This window comes from Artemia franciscana, chromosome 17 (genome assembly GCF_032884065.1).
Source record: "Artemia franciscana chromosome 17, ASM3288406v1, whole genome shotgun sequence".
Lineage (NCBI taxonomy): Eukaryota > Metazoa > Arthropoda > Branchiopoda > Anostraca > Artemiidae > Artemia > Artemia franciscana.
In genome coordinates, this window is record NC_088879.1 from 20157939 (window position 1) to 20176633 (window position 18695).

An 18695-nucleotide genomic window follows, 5' to 3' on the forward strand; every position below is an offset into this window, starting at 1 on the left:
AATTTGACCTAGCCTTCTAGCCCGGGATTGAATCACATTTATCGTACAGGGGTCAGTCAGGAACTGAAAAACTAAAACAGCAAAAATTTACTTTCTATTTAGTAATTCTATTCAATCTAACACTAATTCGTTATGTATTCAACAAGCTCACAATTCACTGACTGCAAGTCTAGTTTAATCTTTGGGCAATGAGGTGCAACACCTCACCTAATTAAGTAATGTCAAAAGCATGATCAAGTATTTGTGTAGTTATCGTCTCGCTGTACACGACCAATGCAGCCTGCTATAACCAACATTTTCTAGTTAGAAGTAAATTTGCAATTATATATATAGCTTTAGTGATGGGAGTTGTGTGAATAAAGACCCGCGTCCATGAAAATATGACGCTTGAATATACCTCTTTTCTTCTCTTCTTCTTGTCTGCTAAATCTGTCGTCAGGATTTTAATGCTCTGATTCTTTCTTTTTGTGTCATGCCTTCATGTCACCGCCATATGCAGAAAGCGACTTACCTATTACCGCTGCTACAATAACGAACTAAACACCTTAATTACAACTGGAAATGCAATTAGATTATCCAAGGTAAAGAGTAGGCTCTAACCGCTAAAAGTCTGTCGTGTATTGCAGAAGATTGTATGTTTTACTGAAAATACATCAAGTATGCTGAAATCGGCATTCAGAGTTTCTAGCTAGAATGTCCAATCCTAGACAGTACACATTTATGTCTCCTGAAATATTCAACATTATAGCATGTACCTCATTGTAATCGCCATTTCTTTACACTAAGTAGTCTTGCAAACAAATCTTTATTCGGCTTTGTTCATAATGTTATAATAATTTCGTTTTCATAAAATTGGTTTTGTCAAAAAATCTTGCCACATATTTAGCTCTTACAACAAAAAAAGATTTGGGCTATTTTGATCTGCTGTCTTGCAAAGCTCCGGCATATACACAGAAACCCTTTTTTTTGGGGGGGGCAAGGGCGGCATTTTTGTAGAACAACAGAAAATATTGGTTTATTGTTTGAAATTAATGTAAGACATTTTAGAAGGAATCGTAAAGATATTCACGTTTATGGAGAAGATGATATTTCTCTACGTACGTGCCTGGTCATGTCACTCCTGATTTACATTTTCTGTCTTTTGAAAGATCTGAGAAGAAAACATTTTTAACCACATTGCATTTCCTTGCATTTTCAGTAAAGCGCAAAATATATTACAATATGCGAGTAATCTTTAATGGGGGTAACAGCCCTGTTCAGTGCGTTTTAAGTTGGAATCTTCCTCTTTCTATCTTTGAAAAAAAAAAGTTGATGTTCATGTAACATGATAAATAGCGGACGAAACTAGTACTTGCAAACATCTTCCACATCGTCTCAAAGCACCCACGTGTCAGATTCATACTTTACAACTGTCATTACCTTGACTTCTAGTATCCTAATTTTAGGTTTACATTCCTGTTCTAAATCTGGCTAGATATATACTGTAGAAAATCTCAAAAAGAAAACAAAAATGCAAATTACAATGTGAAGAAATCATTGACTTTAATAGCAGTTTCCTGTTGATACTATTAATTGAGTTGGTATTTTTAGAAAAAATTGCTTGGTTGCTACTGGCGTGGATTTGTATCATAATCCTGAAATGGTTAGTTCTGGGTTAGGGACGAGGAATTATCGGGATGAAAAACATAGGTAATTTGGCAAACTAAACATTATGGAAGATTGAGATCTACCCTACTTGACTCCTTTAAACCTTTATAGGGTTGGCTCAGCTGGTCTACCCTCTAGGCAGACAGAAATAGATTTTCGTGCCGAACAAGTACATTTCCTAAACAGGAAAGCTTAGCGAGGCTAAATCAACCTCTTCCAGGCTCTATGAAGCCATGAGGGGGCAGTGTTTGCAGCTGGGTACCAAAAGTAGCCAAAGTCAGGTGAATGGACTGACTGAAGGGATAAAACGGGTCAAGTTGATTGCATCTGTGAGGATATATTCTGGGCTGATGGTACAAACCTTGCCTGATTTTTTCAAAATTTTCTTTGGCTCCGATAGTCTACCCCACGCAAAGGTAACAAGCGTGGCTCGAGTGGAGTGAGGACTTCCCGACTTCTCGGAAGAAAAGCCTTAGCAAGGCAAGCCAGATCTGTGTTGCTTGAAGCCCAACTTGAGGAAAATGGGTGGTTTACTAGCCGGGGTCCATCCCTGTTTAGGCATGGACCTTAAACTAACCCTAGTTGAGCAAAGAGACGGTATTATGGTAGTAGGACTGGGTGCTGGCACAAATCTTTTCTCAAGTGTTTCAGGCGGGAGATTTTGGTACCGACGGTCTCTTTTTATCTGCTGCGCTAAGAGTATAGTCTTCGCGACTGCTAAAAGAGGACTCATAGATCATGAAGCTGAGCAATAAGCTGCGCAATAATACCTAATTTCTTCTTCACAAAAAGGTGGAAGTGTCACATTAATCAGAACATGTGTTTGACATTACGTACTTAGATCTGTTGTTGCACTAAGCTGTTATATCTGCTTAAGCAAAGCCTTGAAGATTGTTGAACATAAACAATAGGAAACAAAAGATGTTTTATTGCTTTAATAACATTACTTTCTCTTATGACGCTGAATAATTGCCAATTAAAATATCTTGCTTACTTTTTGCGCTTTGTTGTTCACGAGCATCTTACCATGAAAATTACCTATCGAAATTTTAATGTCAGTAATTTTGTCATAATTTTACTCTGTGTCTTATGAGATCATCAGCACTACCGATTTTTGTCACCGATTTTTAAATAACTTTCAAATTGGATTTGAAAGTTTGGTGAGATTTTTTCTGCAAGAGGGTTACTATTTTTGTGCATTCAAAGTTATTGCTGAAATCTGTCCTAGTGAATTAATCACAAGAAAATTGGAGGTGGAATATTCCTGAGAATTCAAATATTTCTGTCAAAATGATAATACTGAGTATAAGCAGTTTGTAATGGGGAAATGGAATATTTATTTTCCATATATTCATATAGAGGCGGGGGGGGGGGCAAATTATTAAGCAACAGCAAACATTTGTTCTATTATTGCTTGTCTAGGGTTTTGGTAGAAAATTTTGCATCCGGTATGATCTTGCTTGAAAACTTATAACACGTTTGTTGGACAAATAAAAGTTCAGACGAATAAAATCTTTCGCAAAGCTTTGATTTCTTTTCTTTATTAAAAATTTTCTTGTACTACGCATTAGAAACTGGTGTAAATTCGTATTTTATTCATTTGAGCCCCAGGAGTGTAGCTCCAGCAATATTTATTGGAGGAGAAGAAGGTGGATCCCACATCCGAAGAGTCAAAGGGTATGAAATACCCTTTATGTAACGAACTTCTATTTTCATATATTTTTATTATGTATATGAGCGGGTTGGCCCCCTTGTTAATCCTTCGCTATTTACACTAAAGCTTAAATTGTGTCCCAATTCTTTAAGAATGACCCCGGAATCACTAAGTCCGTAGAATAAATAGTTAAAATTACTAAAAGTACTTTAGCGTAAAGAGCGAGGTATTTAGGAGGAAATGAACCCCTCATGTGAGAAATAATTTCTGTTTGTTTTAAGCTTTAATGCTGCTCCTTACTTTCAGTTGAAAAAACTTTTCATATTTATTTTTTCATTGTTTTTTTTAATGCTAGAAAATCCTGCACCCCTTCATGGAATTTATCTTCCACCATGACAAATTCCTCCAAGTAAAGATCTTTCCACGTAGTTCCCTCCCCTCCAGCTTCCCCACTCCAAAAAATCTCCCTGAAAACGTATGTACACTTCCCAATAACCATTACTGTATGCAGGTGAAACACTGGTCAAAGTTTGTAACTTGCAGCCCCTCCCAAGGGAACTGTGGGGAAGTAAGTCGTCCCCAAAGACATAGTTATCGTGTTTTTCAACCATATTCAACAAAATTGATATCTCAAAATTTTGATCCGTTGACTTTGGGAAAAAATGAGCGTGGTAGGGGACCTAGGTGCCTTCTGATTTTTTTGATTCCTTAAAAAGGACACTAGAACTTTTAATTTCCGTCAAAATCAGCCCTCTCACAACATTCTAGGACCACTAGGTCGATGCGATCACCCCTGGGAAAAAAAAAAAAAATAAAAACGCACCCGTGATCGGATTCTGGCAAAAAATACGAAGTTCGGCATTTTTGTAGATAGTAGCTTGAAACTTCTACAGTGGGCTTCTCTGATGTACTGAATGCGATGGTGTGATTTTCGGATGTCTTCGACTTTTAGGGGCTGTTTTTTCCTATTTTCCAAAATAAGGCAAATTTTCTCAGGGTCATATATTTTGATGGGTAAGACTGAATTTGATAAAATGTAAATATTTAAAATCAGCATAAAAATCTAATTCTTTTGATGTATCTACTAGTATCAAAATTCCGATTTTTAGGCTTTCGTTCACTATTTAGCTGGGTCACTCCTTTATAGCCTACAGTTCGTTGCCAAGAACTGTTTGATAATTAAAAAAACTAACAGTTTTCATGCTCCATGTATTTAAAAAGGTATGGGGAGTGTCAGCCCTACTCATTTTATGTTTTCCTCGTTTTGAGTTTGACTCGGCTAATTATTTTAATTTCTGTTGTCGTTTTGAGTTTCATTTATTTATCGATGGTGATTTGTGATAGTTTTACGCTTGGAAGATTATTTGACTTTATTTATGCTCATTTTTGGTTTAATGGAGCTCTTCATTTTTCTTTGAAAAACTTATTTTATGGGAAAAGTTTTTTAAATTTATATTATAATTATCCAAATTAATATCTCTTGTCTCAGCCTTTTTATGAAACTTCAAAATTGTCATGCTTAATTGCGTACCCAAAGGTCACTGATTACATTGAAGATGTCAACTCATTAAAAAAATTATTTTTGAGCTGTGCCATTGGGATACGGGTAATGAGCTCTTAGGATCAATATTGACTTTTACCATTGGCCATTATTTATACGTCCTTCTAATTTCAAAAACTATTTGTTTTGTGTTTCATTTATTCTTCCATATTAATTTTTGTCTCTATTCAGTTGCAGTTTTTCTGTTCGTTATCTATCTTTACGGCTATGAAAGTAAAAAATCGCTTGTTTAATCGGTTTTGTGTTACTAGACCATAAGTATACTCTTTTCAAGTAGCCTGCGTCATAATAGCTTTTAGTATTTGTCAGGAATTCATTATTATGGTTTCAGTTTCAGAAACTGATCATTCAATGTTTTATTTTAAATTAGTTGGTTTTCAGCTTTCTGGAATACGTTCATGTATTTGGTAGGATTCACTTTCCAAAATATAAGTGATATACTTTAATGGCTTTTTAGGTCTTAGAGTAAATTGATTGGGTTATGGTATTTGTAAATAATATAAGATTTTCTTTTCTTCTTCAAATAAAAACGAACATCTTCAGAAAATTCGTTTGGTTTTAGAAATAGGGCGAGAAAACATACGAAAAGGGGCACAATCCTGATGAAAACCCCACCAAAAAATTCAAGGGGTCTGAGTACATGGTCGGTGGTTTTATGCTAATATCTACAAAAACACAAAATTTTGTATTTTCCAAATTTGAAGCAGTAGTGTCTCCTAAAAAAGCTGTGTTTCACCCATGTTTTATTGTTTATAAAAATTTCCTTTTTTCACCGGCCATTTTGTATCGAACGGGTGATTATGGGGTAATGGAATTAACTAGGTAATATAACAGTATATTTAACTAGGAAAGCAATAATACCTTTTTTAAGGATTGAGAGTGAGGAGAGGGCAGCTTGTCTCCTTTCCGGGTACCCGTATTACCCTCACGCTATCAGATCTATATTCCGAAATTGAAGCTTCACTTAACATGTTCAACATATCGGAACAATGCAACCCTAGAAGGGACACGCCGACATAGTCTTAGGGATACACTCTCCAGATGCATTTTAGCCAAAAAAAAGATGGGCCTGTGGCACCTTTTTGAAACTGCGAAAGTAGAAGAAATGTGAATATGTGATGGAGGTACAAATTAAAGCTCTGACCTCTAGGATTAGAGGCACGGGCTCTGCCCGTAACCTAGGAACGTGTGCAGGGGATTAGGGATTCTCACCCTCCACGAACAAAAAACTTACGTACTAGTGTGCCTTGATCTTCCACCCTCCCCTCCTTCACTTCAAAATTTTTAACAGAAACGTAGACATTCTGCACCTTTATTTAAAGCATGAATTTTCAAAGTGTGTTAAGGGCCATAAAATGATCCATCGGCCCCTCCAACATCCTCTTCTTCCAACAGCCAAATTCTACTAGAAAGTTAGACATGTTACAACTTTTTTGAAGTGGAATTGCGTAACTATTTTCAGTTATCCGTATTGGAAGCACAAAGTAGGCCCATGGCTGTTCTAGCCCACCCCCACCTCTGAAAGCCAAAATTTTTAGAGCAAGAGTAGGCTTGTTGCACCTTGTTAGGACCGACATCCTGCAAGGTATTCTAAGTCTGTACCAATCCCATCCAAATGACCCTCGTTGAAACTCAAATTATGCAGGAATAAAAAATCTCTATGATTTAGAGGACCAAAGTAGCCAACAGCCCTGCCAGAATCATCCTGTCAAGTTTTTAGCAGAAAGGTAAAAACATACGATAGCACATTCTTTGAACAGTAATATAACGAAGATTTCCAATATGTATAAGTGGAGACACAAAATGGGCCAATGGCCAATCCAATAGTGCTCACGGTCAATTTTTCAATAGAAATTTTGATAAGTCCTCCCTTTCTCCCCCGCCGATCGGCTTGAAACTTATGAGGCAAGTGTCTTAGGCTACCAGACATTAGAATGATGATTTCCAGAGACATGCGCTTTGAACTGGACAAAATTATCCATGCCCTCTTGAAACATGTGAGCATGTACCTAAAGAGTATTTGCGTTAATTGGGGGAGGGGAAGGGTAGGTCTTGGCATATGCTCATATAATTTTTTTCGCTATAGTTTTTTTCCTTCGATTTTGTAAAGTACCTTTTTGTGCGCATTTTCATTGAAAAATGCCTTTCCTGGTATATTCATTGAAAAACTGGAAAAAACGACAAATTTGCCTCTCCTCCTTAGATTAAAAAAACACTGTCGTGACAGAAAGTAAAACAAATGAAAGGACACATCCCTATTTGGAACTCTTGTTTCGTCACAGAAAAGGCAGCGTGGTCTGGAAAAAAAAATACCAAGTTAGACAAGCGATTCAAAACTGATGAAAAGCTACTTATGTTACATACCGCTTGTGGAGGCCTTGCTGCCGCGTCTTGGCGCATTTATCCCTAAATATATTTCAGTCCATTCAAACTTTGAAGTCATTATGGACAGTTTATCTAGTAATTTTAACTTTTATACTAAAGATTAAAAAAGACACTAGGGTATTATGTTTCTGTGATAAAAACATGTGTGTTAACTTTCACTGGGCCATTTTTGTGACATATTTTCTTGTTAGCCAGCCAATCATATTTTTCCTAAACACGTTATTGATACATTATATTGATGCGTGTTATGCTCTCCCATTAATTTACTTTTCAAATTCTGGGCCAGGAAAAAGAGCGCAAGTTTGATTAATCCTTTTGCAGTGTTATGTAATTTTTCTGTTTGTTGTGTTTTAAACCCCCATCTCCCTTTAATATAACTGCTTCAGTTTCGTGGTTGCTCGCTTTTGGCGTTTTTCCACTTTTCCAGTAGATAACGAGTAGATACGTCCCTTGATTATTTTATATTTCAAATCTCAGCCACCTATTGCTGATTAATCCAAAGTCAAATATAGCCCTTGATAGCTGTGATTATTTCCTTAAAAGGTGGCAACGTATTTTGTTAATTGGTAGATTGTTAGCCGGCGCTGAACAAACAAAGTGACAACTTTTAATCATTTGTACAGGCGATAGAGCTATCTATCCTCGCTTCTGGTTATGCTATATGATCACTTGGCAGTAGTTCCAAATCTGTCGTCGCGTGAACGGACTGTTCTTTCCAAGGATTTTTTATACAAGGGTCCCTATAAGGTATTTACATTTATTTAGGCATTAGCTTTGGCAATTTTTGAGTTTGGGTATGTGTCTACGTCAGTAGATGAAATATCACAGAGATACTAGCCTATAAACCAGTACAAAGGAGGGGGGTAGCTTGATAAAGATTTTACCTCTTTAAGAGAATTTGGGCAGCATGTCCTTCAATTCAATTCGTCTCCAATTACCATTTGGCCCTCATCCCGAACCTTTTACCCCCAACAGGGGAGTAGCTTCAGTATTTTTTTTGGGCGGGTGGGGCAAGAGGGGTCCATAATAGTCAATGGGTATGGGCTGTATAATATTTTTCCCAAATTTTTGGAGACTCCCCAATTGCCCCCCCTGAAACGATGCCCCTGACCCCTACTCCGTGCAAGATAGTAAAATTAAAGCTGCGCTTCCTTGTCTCCTGTGTTATACTTACATCTATATTCCCCCTTGGGTTGTCATATAGGATGACAACCCCTTTTTACTAATACGTATATTGACAATCCTTGCATGACATCAAACAGTTCGTGGTAACGAACTGTAGTAAGGAGGGACCCGGCTTAATAGTAACCGAAACCCTGAAAAATGGAATTTTAATACCAATAGCAACATCAAAAGAATCACATTTTAATGCTGATTTTAAATTTATAAGTTTCATCAAGTTTAGTCTTGTCCATCAGAAGTAACGAGCCTGAGAAAATTTTCCTTATTTTAGAAAATAGGGGGAAACCCCCCTAAAAGTCATATAATTCAGCGTATTAGAAAACCCTATTGTAGAAGTTTCAAGCTCCTATCTACAAAAATGTGGAATTTTGTATTTTTTGCCAGAAGACAGATCACGGATGCGTGTTTATTTGTTTTTTTGTTTGTTTTTTTTCCCAGGGGTGGTCGTATCGACTCAGTAGTCCTAGAATGTCGCGAGAGGGCTCATTCTAACGAAAATTAAAAGTTCTAGTGCCTTTTTTGATTGACCAAAAAACTGGAGGGCACCTAGGCCCCCTCCCACGCTCATTTTTCCCCAAAGTCTCTAGATCAAAATTCTGAGATAGCCATTTTACTCACCATAGTCGGAAAAGCTATTAACTATGTCTTTGGGGCCGACTTACTCCCCAACAGTCCCCGTGGGAGGGGCTGCAAGTTACAAACTTCGGCTAGTGTTTACATATAGAAATGGTTATTGGGAAGTGTACAGACGTTTTCAAGGGATTTTTTTTTGGTTTGGCTGTGGGGGGAAAAGTTGAAGGGGGTTACGTGGGAGGATCTTTCCATGGAGGAATTTGTCATGAGGGAAGAGAATTTCAATGAATGGGGCGCAGGATTTTCTAGCATTATTAGAAAAAATTAATGAAAAATAATTATGAAAAGTTTTTTCAATTGAAAGTAAGGAGCAGCATTAAAACTTAAAACGAACAGAAATTATTACGCATATGAGGGGTTCACCTCCTCGTAATAACTCACTCTTTACGCTAAAGTATTTTTAGTAATTTCAACTATTTATTCTATGGCCTTTGTGATTCAGGGGTCATTTTTAATTAATCGGGACAAAATTTAAGCTTTAGTGTAAAGAGCGAGGTATTGACGAAAGGGTGAATCCCGTCATATTTGTAATAAAAACATACGAATATAGAAGTTCGCTACGTAAGTCAATTCGTAAGTTACGTTTATTTTTTACTAATGAAAACGTTCGTAAAAAAAATTCAAAGTTCTAGTTGCCTTTTTAAGTAATCAAAAAATTGGAGGGAAACTAGGCCTCCTCCTCCGCTTCTTTTTTCTCAAAATCTTCTGATTAAAACTATGAGAAAGCCATTTAGCCAAAAACAAAATTAATATGCAAATTAGTTTTAATTATTTATGTGCGGAGAGTCAAAATCAAAACATGCATTAATTCAAAAACGTTCAGAAATTAAATAAAAAAAACAAGTTTTTTTTTTTAACTGAAAGTAAGGAGCGACATTAAAACTTAAAACGAACAGAAATTATTCCGTATAGTAAAGGGGTTTTCCCCTCCTCAACACCTCGCTCTTTACGCTAAAGTTTTTTTTATGGTTTTAAAAAGTAGAGTTGTGACAAAGAGTCAAACTTTAGCGTAAAGCGCGAGGTGTTGAGGAGGGGATAACCCCTTTACTATACGGAATAATTTCTGTTCGTTTTAAGTTTTAAGATCGCTCCTTACTTTCAGTTAAAAAAAACTTGTTTTTTTTTTATTTAATTTTTCCTTTTAAAATGATTTATTGGATACTTCTTTTTACGTGGGGTATTTGCATAGTTTGATGTCCTTATCCTTGGGGCTGCATTATTCAAGTCGTCCCCGGAGGCATATTTGCTGGTCATTTCGATCGTTTTGTTTAATTGGCTATTTTGAAACTTTGGTCTGATTTTTTGGGGGGTTGGGGGTGGGGAGGCATGTGATGTTGAGAGAATATCAAGTTGCCCTGTGAACAATTTTGGCCCCTAAAAAGGAAGAAGAACCCAGTGTTTGTGGAAAAATCCTTCACTTTCCTGTATCATCCTTTTTATTTTTTAACAAAAAAAGTTTCTTTCTGTTGTCTATATATTTATTCATTATACAAACGAAAATATAGAAATCACCATGTTCAGTTTTATCTATGTAAATCCAAAGACGTTGTTGTTTCATAGCGAACGCAATCTACTTTATTTTATTTCTTTTGTAGGGACAAATACTTTTTCTTCAGACGCTATAATGAATTCATCAGCGTTTCTTATGGGGGACAGCAGAGAAAATCTGTCTGATAGTCTTCCGAAGTCTAGGCCTCCCCCAGATGGACATGAATTTCCAGTTGAATATCAGGCAAGATCTCCAACTATGTCTCTCTACCGTAGTGGCTTCTCAATCCCCTCTCTTTCCCTCCTTTCCTTTCGATCACTACCTCCATCACTATCTCCATCACTCTTTCCATTTCCCCTGTCTCTTTCCCACACACACTTTCTTTTTCCTCTCTCTCCGTTTCTCTTCCTCTATTATCTCCCTATTTCCTTCTCTCTCTATGGTTTTCTCTTTCTCTCTCTTGCTCTTTTTCTTTTTCTCAAAATCTATCGCTCCTTTTGCTTATTTTGTTGAACATATACATCATGGCCCGAGTAGTGTACAATATGCCGGGACCAAGCGTGTCCATAATATATTTCGAATTCCGTATCTAATTTAAATATGCTCTGTGTGCCTGAGTTGCATAATACTCATTAGAAAGTCCGTGCTAGAAAAAAAAGCAAACAAAAAATTAAATATACAGTTCAAACCAAACACCTTTAATAGTAGGGCCCAAGTTGTGATGGGCTCAAGATTCAATTAGCTTTCATTTTTAAATATTGATGACATGTCGTAAAAATGCACAAATCTATAAAATTCTTTTAATTTTGGAGTGCTGTAAGGTTTCTTGTATTTTCCGTTTTTACACTAGAGAAGGTTTAAGTTGATTGTTGAAAACCTAGGTGGGCTGAGAATCTATATTTACGCCGATTATGTTGCTTGGAATGGGCTGTGGCACCAATAGGGGGTGGGGTGTTTGCCCCCCAGATTTCCCCTGATTTCAAAAAATACCTTTCTTTGGTATTTTCATTGAAAATTACTTTTTTTGATATTTTTATTGGAAAAAAAAGAACAAAATGCCCTCCTTAGATCTGAAGAATACATTTGCCCACAACCCCCACATTTTCATAGATTGACGCCACTGGGAAAGTTTTTATTGATCTCAGATTTTTTAGTGTGTGATAATGACTGGCAGCAACAATAAAAAGTGTGATTTTCAACAAGAGATTCATTCAAATGTGCCTTTTTGGCTACAGTTTGCCATATTTGGTATAGAATCTATTTCATAACTTATACGGGCTGTGTCGCAGTTCTATGGCGTAACTGATGATGGTGAGGTTAATAAGATAAAAGGTTTTAATAAATACTTTGTTGGAGTCAGTAATTAATGAAAAATGACAGATTTAGTGAAATATAACATCTATCTGACAATTTGTTTCTCTCTGTTTATTATTTGTAATTTCCCTTCGTTGCTAGAAATGTCTGTATATTATAATCCTTTCGAGATAAAATAATACTTTGGAAAGTGTGCATAACTTTATTTACAACATTCTGAAGTTTGCATATAATGAAGGGGCCAAAAGCGTCATCTGCTAACGGTCCCGAAAGTTCTGTCGGGTATAGATAGTTCAACCGGCTTAGGAGCGCAGTCAATCTCATTGCTTATTGCAGGCTATTGCTACCTTGTACCGAAAAAGGCTAGCGTTTGCAGGAGTACTTGGATCTTTCCTAAAAAGGCATCATTTACTAATATTTTTAATCTTTGGAAAGTCATTATGGTGAATTCTAGGATTCACCAGGGGAAGGAGAATCTAATCTGAACAATTCGGAACTCATGTAGTAAAATGTTTTGAACTCAGGATGAAAAGCTATGTCAAAAATCTCTAGGTGAAAGCCTAAAAAATTATCTCTAAAAGATTAAATAATATCACTAAACCATAGAATATCATATTTTCCTTGTTTGTTTCAGATTTAAATATCAGTGTTTTATAACACTATATATATATATATATATATATATATATATATATCTGTGTTGTATATAACACTGATTAATAATCAGTGTTAATATATGCAATATACATTTTTTTTTCCTGAATACCATTGTAATTTTATTATCAAAAGCTGCACTGGGCTATATCTTAAATATGGAATTCAATGCTCAATTTGCTAGTCCATCTGGCTTGTCTCAGACGTCGACTGATTGTTTTGATGAGGCCTTCTCATCCGTTAAAATGCAAATACTAATAAAACAAGCATCGGGTCAAAGCCCAGTTCAAATATTTATATTAAGCACAAAATTAACGCACGCACTTAGTATTAATTTTGCTGTGATATATTTAATCAGAAGTGGATCGAGATGTTGGTTTTTGGGGGACGGGTCCCCCAATAAGGCCGAGAGCTGCACCAATTACCCATGTGGATGGGAAAAAATTTCCAATGAGTGAGACTAAGTTTTGTCGGTTCCTCCCCAAACACCGATTCTGAATCTGCCCGTACTTGAATACTAGAATTAATAGAACGGCGTGTTAGTATCTAATAGAACTTTTGTCTATTTCATGTAAAAAGGTATTTTACAGGTTTTAATTTTAACTCGTGAATTATCTTTGACTGATTCAAATTACCCCCCCCCTCAATGACTCTAGCATCATGTTTTGGTAGCATTAATATTAGCCTCAAGTTATAAATGGGCTATTTGCAGATTGGGGGGGGGATGTATCTAGAAATTAATGCTGCCCGGTGTGTTAATTATAACACGCGTATTTATTTTCAGACGTGGAAAATATATAAGACATGTACATCAAACGGATGTAATTTTTTTTTATTTCAAAAGAGGTGAGATTTTCAGCGGCTCAGATAAAATACTTCGACACAGCCGTCAAACCACCATGACTCATGGCCGCAGAGAAGAAACTGATGGAAATCTGAGGCTTATTGTTAAAATATCCGACGAAGCCCAAAAGGGCATATCTGTCAACTCATAGTGACCTTGTAACAAAATGTTCGAAACCTTATTAAATAGCTAAACAGAAAATAAAAATGGAAAAGATGGAATATATTAATTGTATGAAAAATGTCTGATAGTTTCCTCGCCTTATCGGTAACCCAGAAAAGAATTATTTGCACTTAACGATATTTTAAAAATATTAACGATACTCACGATATTTACAAATATTAATATATTAATGACAAAACGAATAAAAATATTAACGATACTTAACGATATTATTTGCACTTAACGATATTTTAAGATAGTATCAGCCGGTGAATTCTATCGAAATGACCATCATCACTATATAAGCAAGTAATTCCAAATTTGCTCTCAGCAGCAATATAATATAAGAGTAACTGAAAAAGTTTTGTAATGTAAAAAAAGCAAACGGCTTTGAAATATAAGATTTACGTTAAGAATGTGACCAGGGAGCATATATGTAAAAAGAAATTGGTTTTGGCAGAGGTTCATATTCTAAGACCTAGGAAGGTAGCCTGTGGATTACCACAAGGATTTATATTTTTTTTTGCTGATGGTACTTTTTTACTTGTAGCTGCTCGATTACTTGATCTACTCTTTGGCAAAAGAGAAAAGGCTTGACTGAATTTACTGAGTGTGTAGATTTCAATCTTTTGATATTAAATTATACTAAAATGAATTACAGTTTATTTTTTTCAGACTTCTAGTATCGAAACTAATTTATTACTGATGGTAAATAGAAACAAAATAAAAAGATTAGAAACGACAAAGTATTTCGGTCTTTTGTTTGATGAAAATTTATCATATAAAGCCAAAGCTGTAACCAATGGGAGGGTAGGGGTCTCCTCCCCTGAAATGTTTGTTCGACTTGTAAAATGTAATACAAATGCGGAACAACATATTTTGGTGAGTTTTAAAGGTATTTTTTGTACCTCCTCCGCTCCCCGAAAATAACCCCTCCGAACATGAATCCAGGGTACGGTTTTGTTGAAAACACACGTTATAGCATCAGCATTGGCAAGATTTCTAGGAGCTCTTCGACGAGCAAAAAAAAAACTGTGTCACATAAAGTGCTTCCATTGCTTTACTGTTTTTACATTGACATTTACTTTGGTTACTTTTTTGGGCAAATTTTTTCACATTGAAAGGTTTTCAGTAATCTGTTACCCTCTTCTTTTAAACATTTTTTTCTCTTTTAGTAACTATCTTCCTTGTCGTAATGAACGAGAAGACTCAAATCTTATGCACCCTTTTAGTAATGCGACAAGAGCTTGTTTCGTACTTATAAATTTTACCTTGTTGGGATAGGATTCCAATTCAAATTAAAAATCAGTGTCATTTAGCATCCTTAAAGGCTGCAACCGACTTTAAAAAATCATATTCACCAAGAGATACATGCCAAGCCTGGCCAAAGTGTGCCAATCAAGGCCATATTCAAGGGGGCTACTGGGTTGGAATTCGCCCCTCAAAGAAATGAATGTACCCCATCCCCTCCCCCCTCTGACTCTTAAGAACGTGACAAAATGGTGCGCTTTTTAAAGTCTTTTTTGTAAACATCCTCTCCTCCAGAAAAAAAATCCTGGATATGCCTGGGGTTGCAAATGTGGTAGAACTGCAAACGCGGCGAAGCTGTGCGACATACTGTGTGACGGAAATTGGGCAAACCCTTGACTGCAGCAAGGAGGTCTCCTTGCCAAAAAATAGTGATAATATTTTAATGATTCAAATGTTTTGGGTTTAATAAAAGTAATGTGTTTCTTTTAAGCAGAAAGTTTGCTATCTGTGTTTGAGTGGCGTAGTAATTGGAAGTAGAATAGTCTAAGAATAGTTTTAGCAGTATATGTAGAGCAGAGAAGGCTGCTAGCTGCTGCTAATACGTCCTTTGGGCTGCGTATTATTTCCTGCAACCTAATTTCTTGTGCATATATGAAAAATGGTTTTTCATGATACATTGCGGACTGGTTTTCTCCAGAGCTCTATCCCCTCCTTCAAAATCCCCTAGACTACTATAGGTGAGTTTGGTTGAAACAAATCGTAGTAAGGAGCGACCCGGCTCAATAGCAACCGAAACTCTAGAAAATGGAATTTTTGATATCAATAGCTACATCAAAAGAATCGCATTTTTACGCTTATTCTAAATATATAAGTTTCATCAAATTTAGTTTTACCCATCATAAGCTACGAGCCTGAGAAAATTTGCCTTATGTTAGAAAGCAGGGGGAGAAATCCCCCTAAAAGTCAAAAAATCTTAACAAAAATCACACCATCAGATTCAGCGTGTCAGAGAGCCCTAAAGTAGAAGTTTCAAGCTTCTATCTACAAAAATGTGGAATTTTGTAGTTTTTTTCCCAGAAGACAAATCACGGGTGCACGTTTATTTGTCGTGTGTTTTTTTCCCCAGGGGTGATCGTATCGACCCAGTGGTCCTAAAATGTTGCGAGAGGGCTCAATCTAACAGAAATTAAAAGTTCTAGTGTCCTTTTTATGTGACCAAAAAATTGGAGGGCTCCTAGGCCCCCTCCCAAGCTTAATTTTCCCCAAAGTCACTGGATCAAAATTTTGAGATAGCCATTTTGTTTAGCGTAGTCGAAAAACTTGATAATTGTGTCTTTCAGGACGACTTAATCCCCCAAAGTCCCCGGGGGAAGGGGCTGCAAGTTACAAACTTTGACCACTGTTTACCTATAGTAATGGTTATTGGGACATGTACAGACGTTTTCAGGGGGACTTTTTCACGTTAAAGGGGGTTGGGGGTTACGTGGGAGGATCTTTTTATGAGGAAATTTATCATGAGGGAAGAAAATTTCCATGAAGGGACCGCAAGATTTTCTAGCATTATTTGAAAAAAAAAACAATGAGAAAATAACTAAAAAAAATTTTTCAGGTGGAAGTAAGGAGCAGTATTAGAACCTAAAACTAACAGAAATTATTACGTATATAAGGGGGGCTCGTCTCCTCGACAATACCTCACTCTTTACGCTAGAGTATGTTTATTAATTTCAACTATTTTTTCTACGGCCTTTGTGATTCAGGGGTCATTCTTAAAGAATTGGGACAAAATTTAAGCTTTAGTGTAAAGAGTGAGGTATTAACAAGGGGGAAACCCCTCATATAAGCAATAAAAATATTCAAATATTGATGTTCGTTACGTAAGTTAATTCGTAAGTTACGTATATTTTTACTAATAAAAACGCTCGTAAAAAATTAAAAGTTTTTGTTCCCTTTTTAAGTAACCAAAAGATTGGAGGGCAACTAGGCCTCATCTCCCACCTTTTTTTCTTAAAATCGTCCATTTAGCCAAAAAAATTAATATATGCTTATTTCGTTTTAATTATTCCTGTGCGAAGAGCCAAAATCAAAACATGCATTAATTCAAAAACGTTCAGAAATTAAATTAAAAAATAATGTTTTTTACTGAAAGTGAGGAGCAACGTTTAAACTTAAACGAACAGAAATTATTCCGTATATAAAAGGGGCTGTTCCCTCCTCAACGCCACGCTAATTTTTTTTACTGTTTTAAAAAATAGAGTTGAGAGAGAGTCAAACTTTAGCGTAAAGAGCGGGACGTTGAGGAGGGAACAACCCCTTTCATCTACGGAATAATTTATGTTCGTTTTAAGTTTTAATGTCGCTCCTTGCTGTTTTTTACTGTTTTAAAAAGTAGAGTTGAGAAAAAGAGTCAAACTTTAGCGTATTAAATATAAAAAGCAAGTTTTTGTAAATGAAAGTAAGGAGCAACATTAAAACTTAAAACGAACAGGAATTACTCCGTATATGAAAGGGGCTTTTTCTCCTCAACGCCTAGCACTTTACGCTAAAGTTTGACTCTTTCTCTTAACTCTACTTTTTAAAACAGTAAAACACTTTAGCGTAAAGAGCGGGGCATTACTACAATTCGTTAGCACGAACTGTTTGAAAGAGCGGGGCGTTGAGGTGGGAACAGCCCCTTTCATATACAGAATAATTTCTGTTCGTTATAAATTCTAATGTCGCTCCTTACTTCCGGTTAAAAAAATAGTTTTTTTATTTAATCACGGGAATAAGCGGTGATTAACAGCTAAAATGACTTTAAGGTTTCAGCACTTATAACTATCAAAATAAAAAAAAAAACTTTTCACCTTCAAAAGGAAATCACTTAACCCTCGTGTAAAATTTAGTTGAATTATAAGAAATTTATCATTGTTGATGGTATTCTTTAGACGATGCAATTGACACAATTGTTGAAAAGCACTTTCTCTGTGAATAATTATCATCTGCATTCAAAGAAAAAAAGGGAAAAAGATCATATTTTGAGGCATTTGGCTTTTCGGAATGTCACGAACTTTTGGTAACTGTAACTAGTAATTAGACTTTATTTATTATTGCTTCTTTCTTTGAATATTGAATAAAAAAATAATTGTAAGTTACACAGCAATTTCTATGCACTTGCTGAGACAGTTTTTTGTTTTTTTTTTTAGCTGAAGTTAACAATAATTTATTACGCCTTCTCATTCGCAAATGTATTTTAATTTGAACGAAACAGCAATAAAAGACAAAAAACAACAATAACCCGAAATGGTATTTCTTGGGCTGGGGAAAACACGAAAAAAATGTGGCCTACATCAATCCGAATATATGGCCATATTTCCAATTTCGATTATTAGGCGGAATCAAGTGGAAAGTTAAGCCAAGTGAAATTTCGGCTCATAAGCTGCAAGTCCTGCCTTTCCGCTAGTCTGCCCCATAGAGAAGATGCATGTAGGCGCAAAATTCTTAAATTGTGTTAATTTTTTCTTTTTTTAGTTTCAACGTGTTATTCTGCTTCAAATGCCTGTGAATATTTTCCTCTTTTGTTTAGGCTGTAGAGAAATATAGACACGGTGAACATACGAAACATCAAACTAACATCAACAAGACTGTGGAAACATGGATTAGACCCCGAGATAATGGAAAAATCAAATGTCACATAATCTGAAATTCAAAAATGAATATCCTGTAAAATTGAGTTTCATCTTCGGCATATGTATATGTGCTACTATCTGCGAAATTAAGTCATACATGATTTGAAGCTAAGAATTTAGTATTATCTTCGATTAAAATTTTGTCTCTAAATAGAAAACAAATATAGCTTTTCTTTATTAAAAATAAAATTTCCACGGGAAATATATTTCAGAATATTCGTAACATCAGAAGAATAACGCCATGATATTCCATA

General features: G+C 35.8%; 1 protein-coding gene across 1 annotated transcript in view; it reads left to right on the plus strand.

Annotated features, from left to right (window-relative positions):
- LOC136037974 (uncharacterized) overlaps positions 1–18695 on the plus strand; it is a 210452-nt gene that overhangs the window by 100788 nt on the left and 90969 nt on the right. Inside the window, exon 7 of the mRNA XM_065720865.1 lies at positions 10658–10794. Within this exon, the coding sequence (XP_065576937.1) occupies positions 10658–10794 (137 nt within the window). The remainder of the gene's footprint in view (positions 1–10657; positions 10795–18695) is intronic.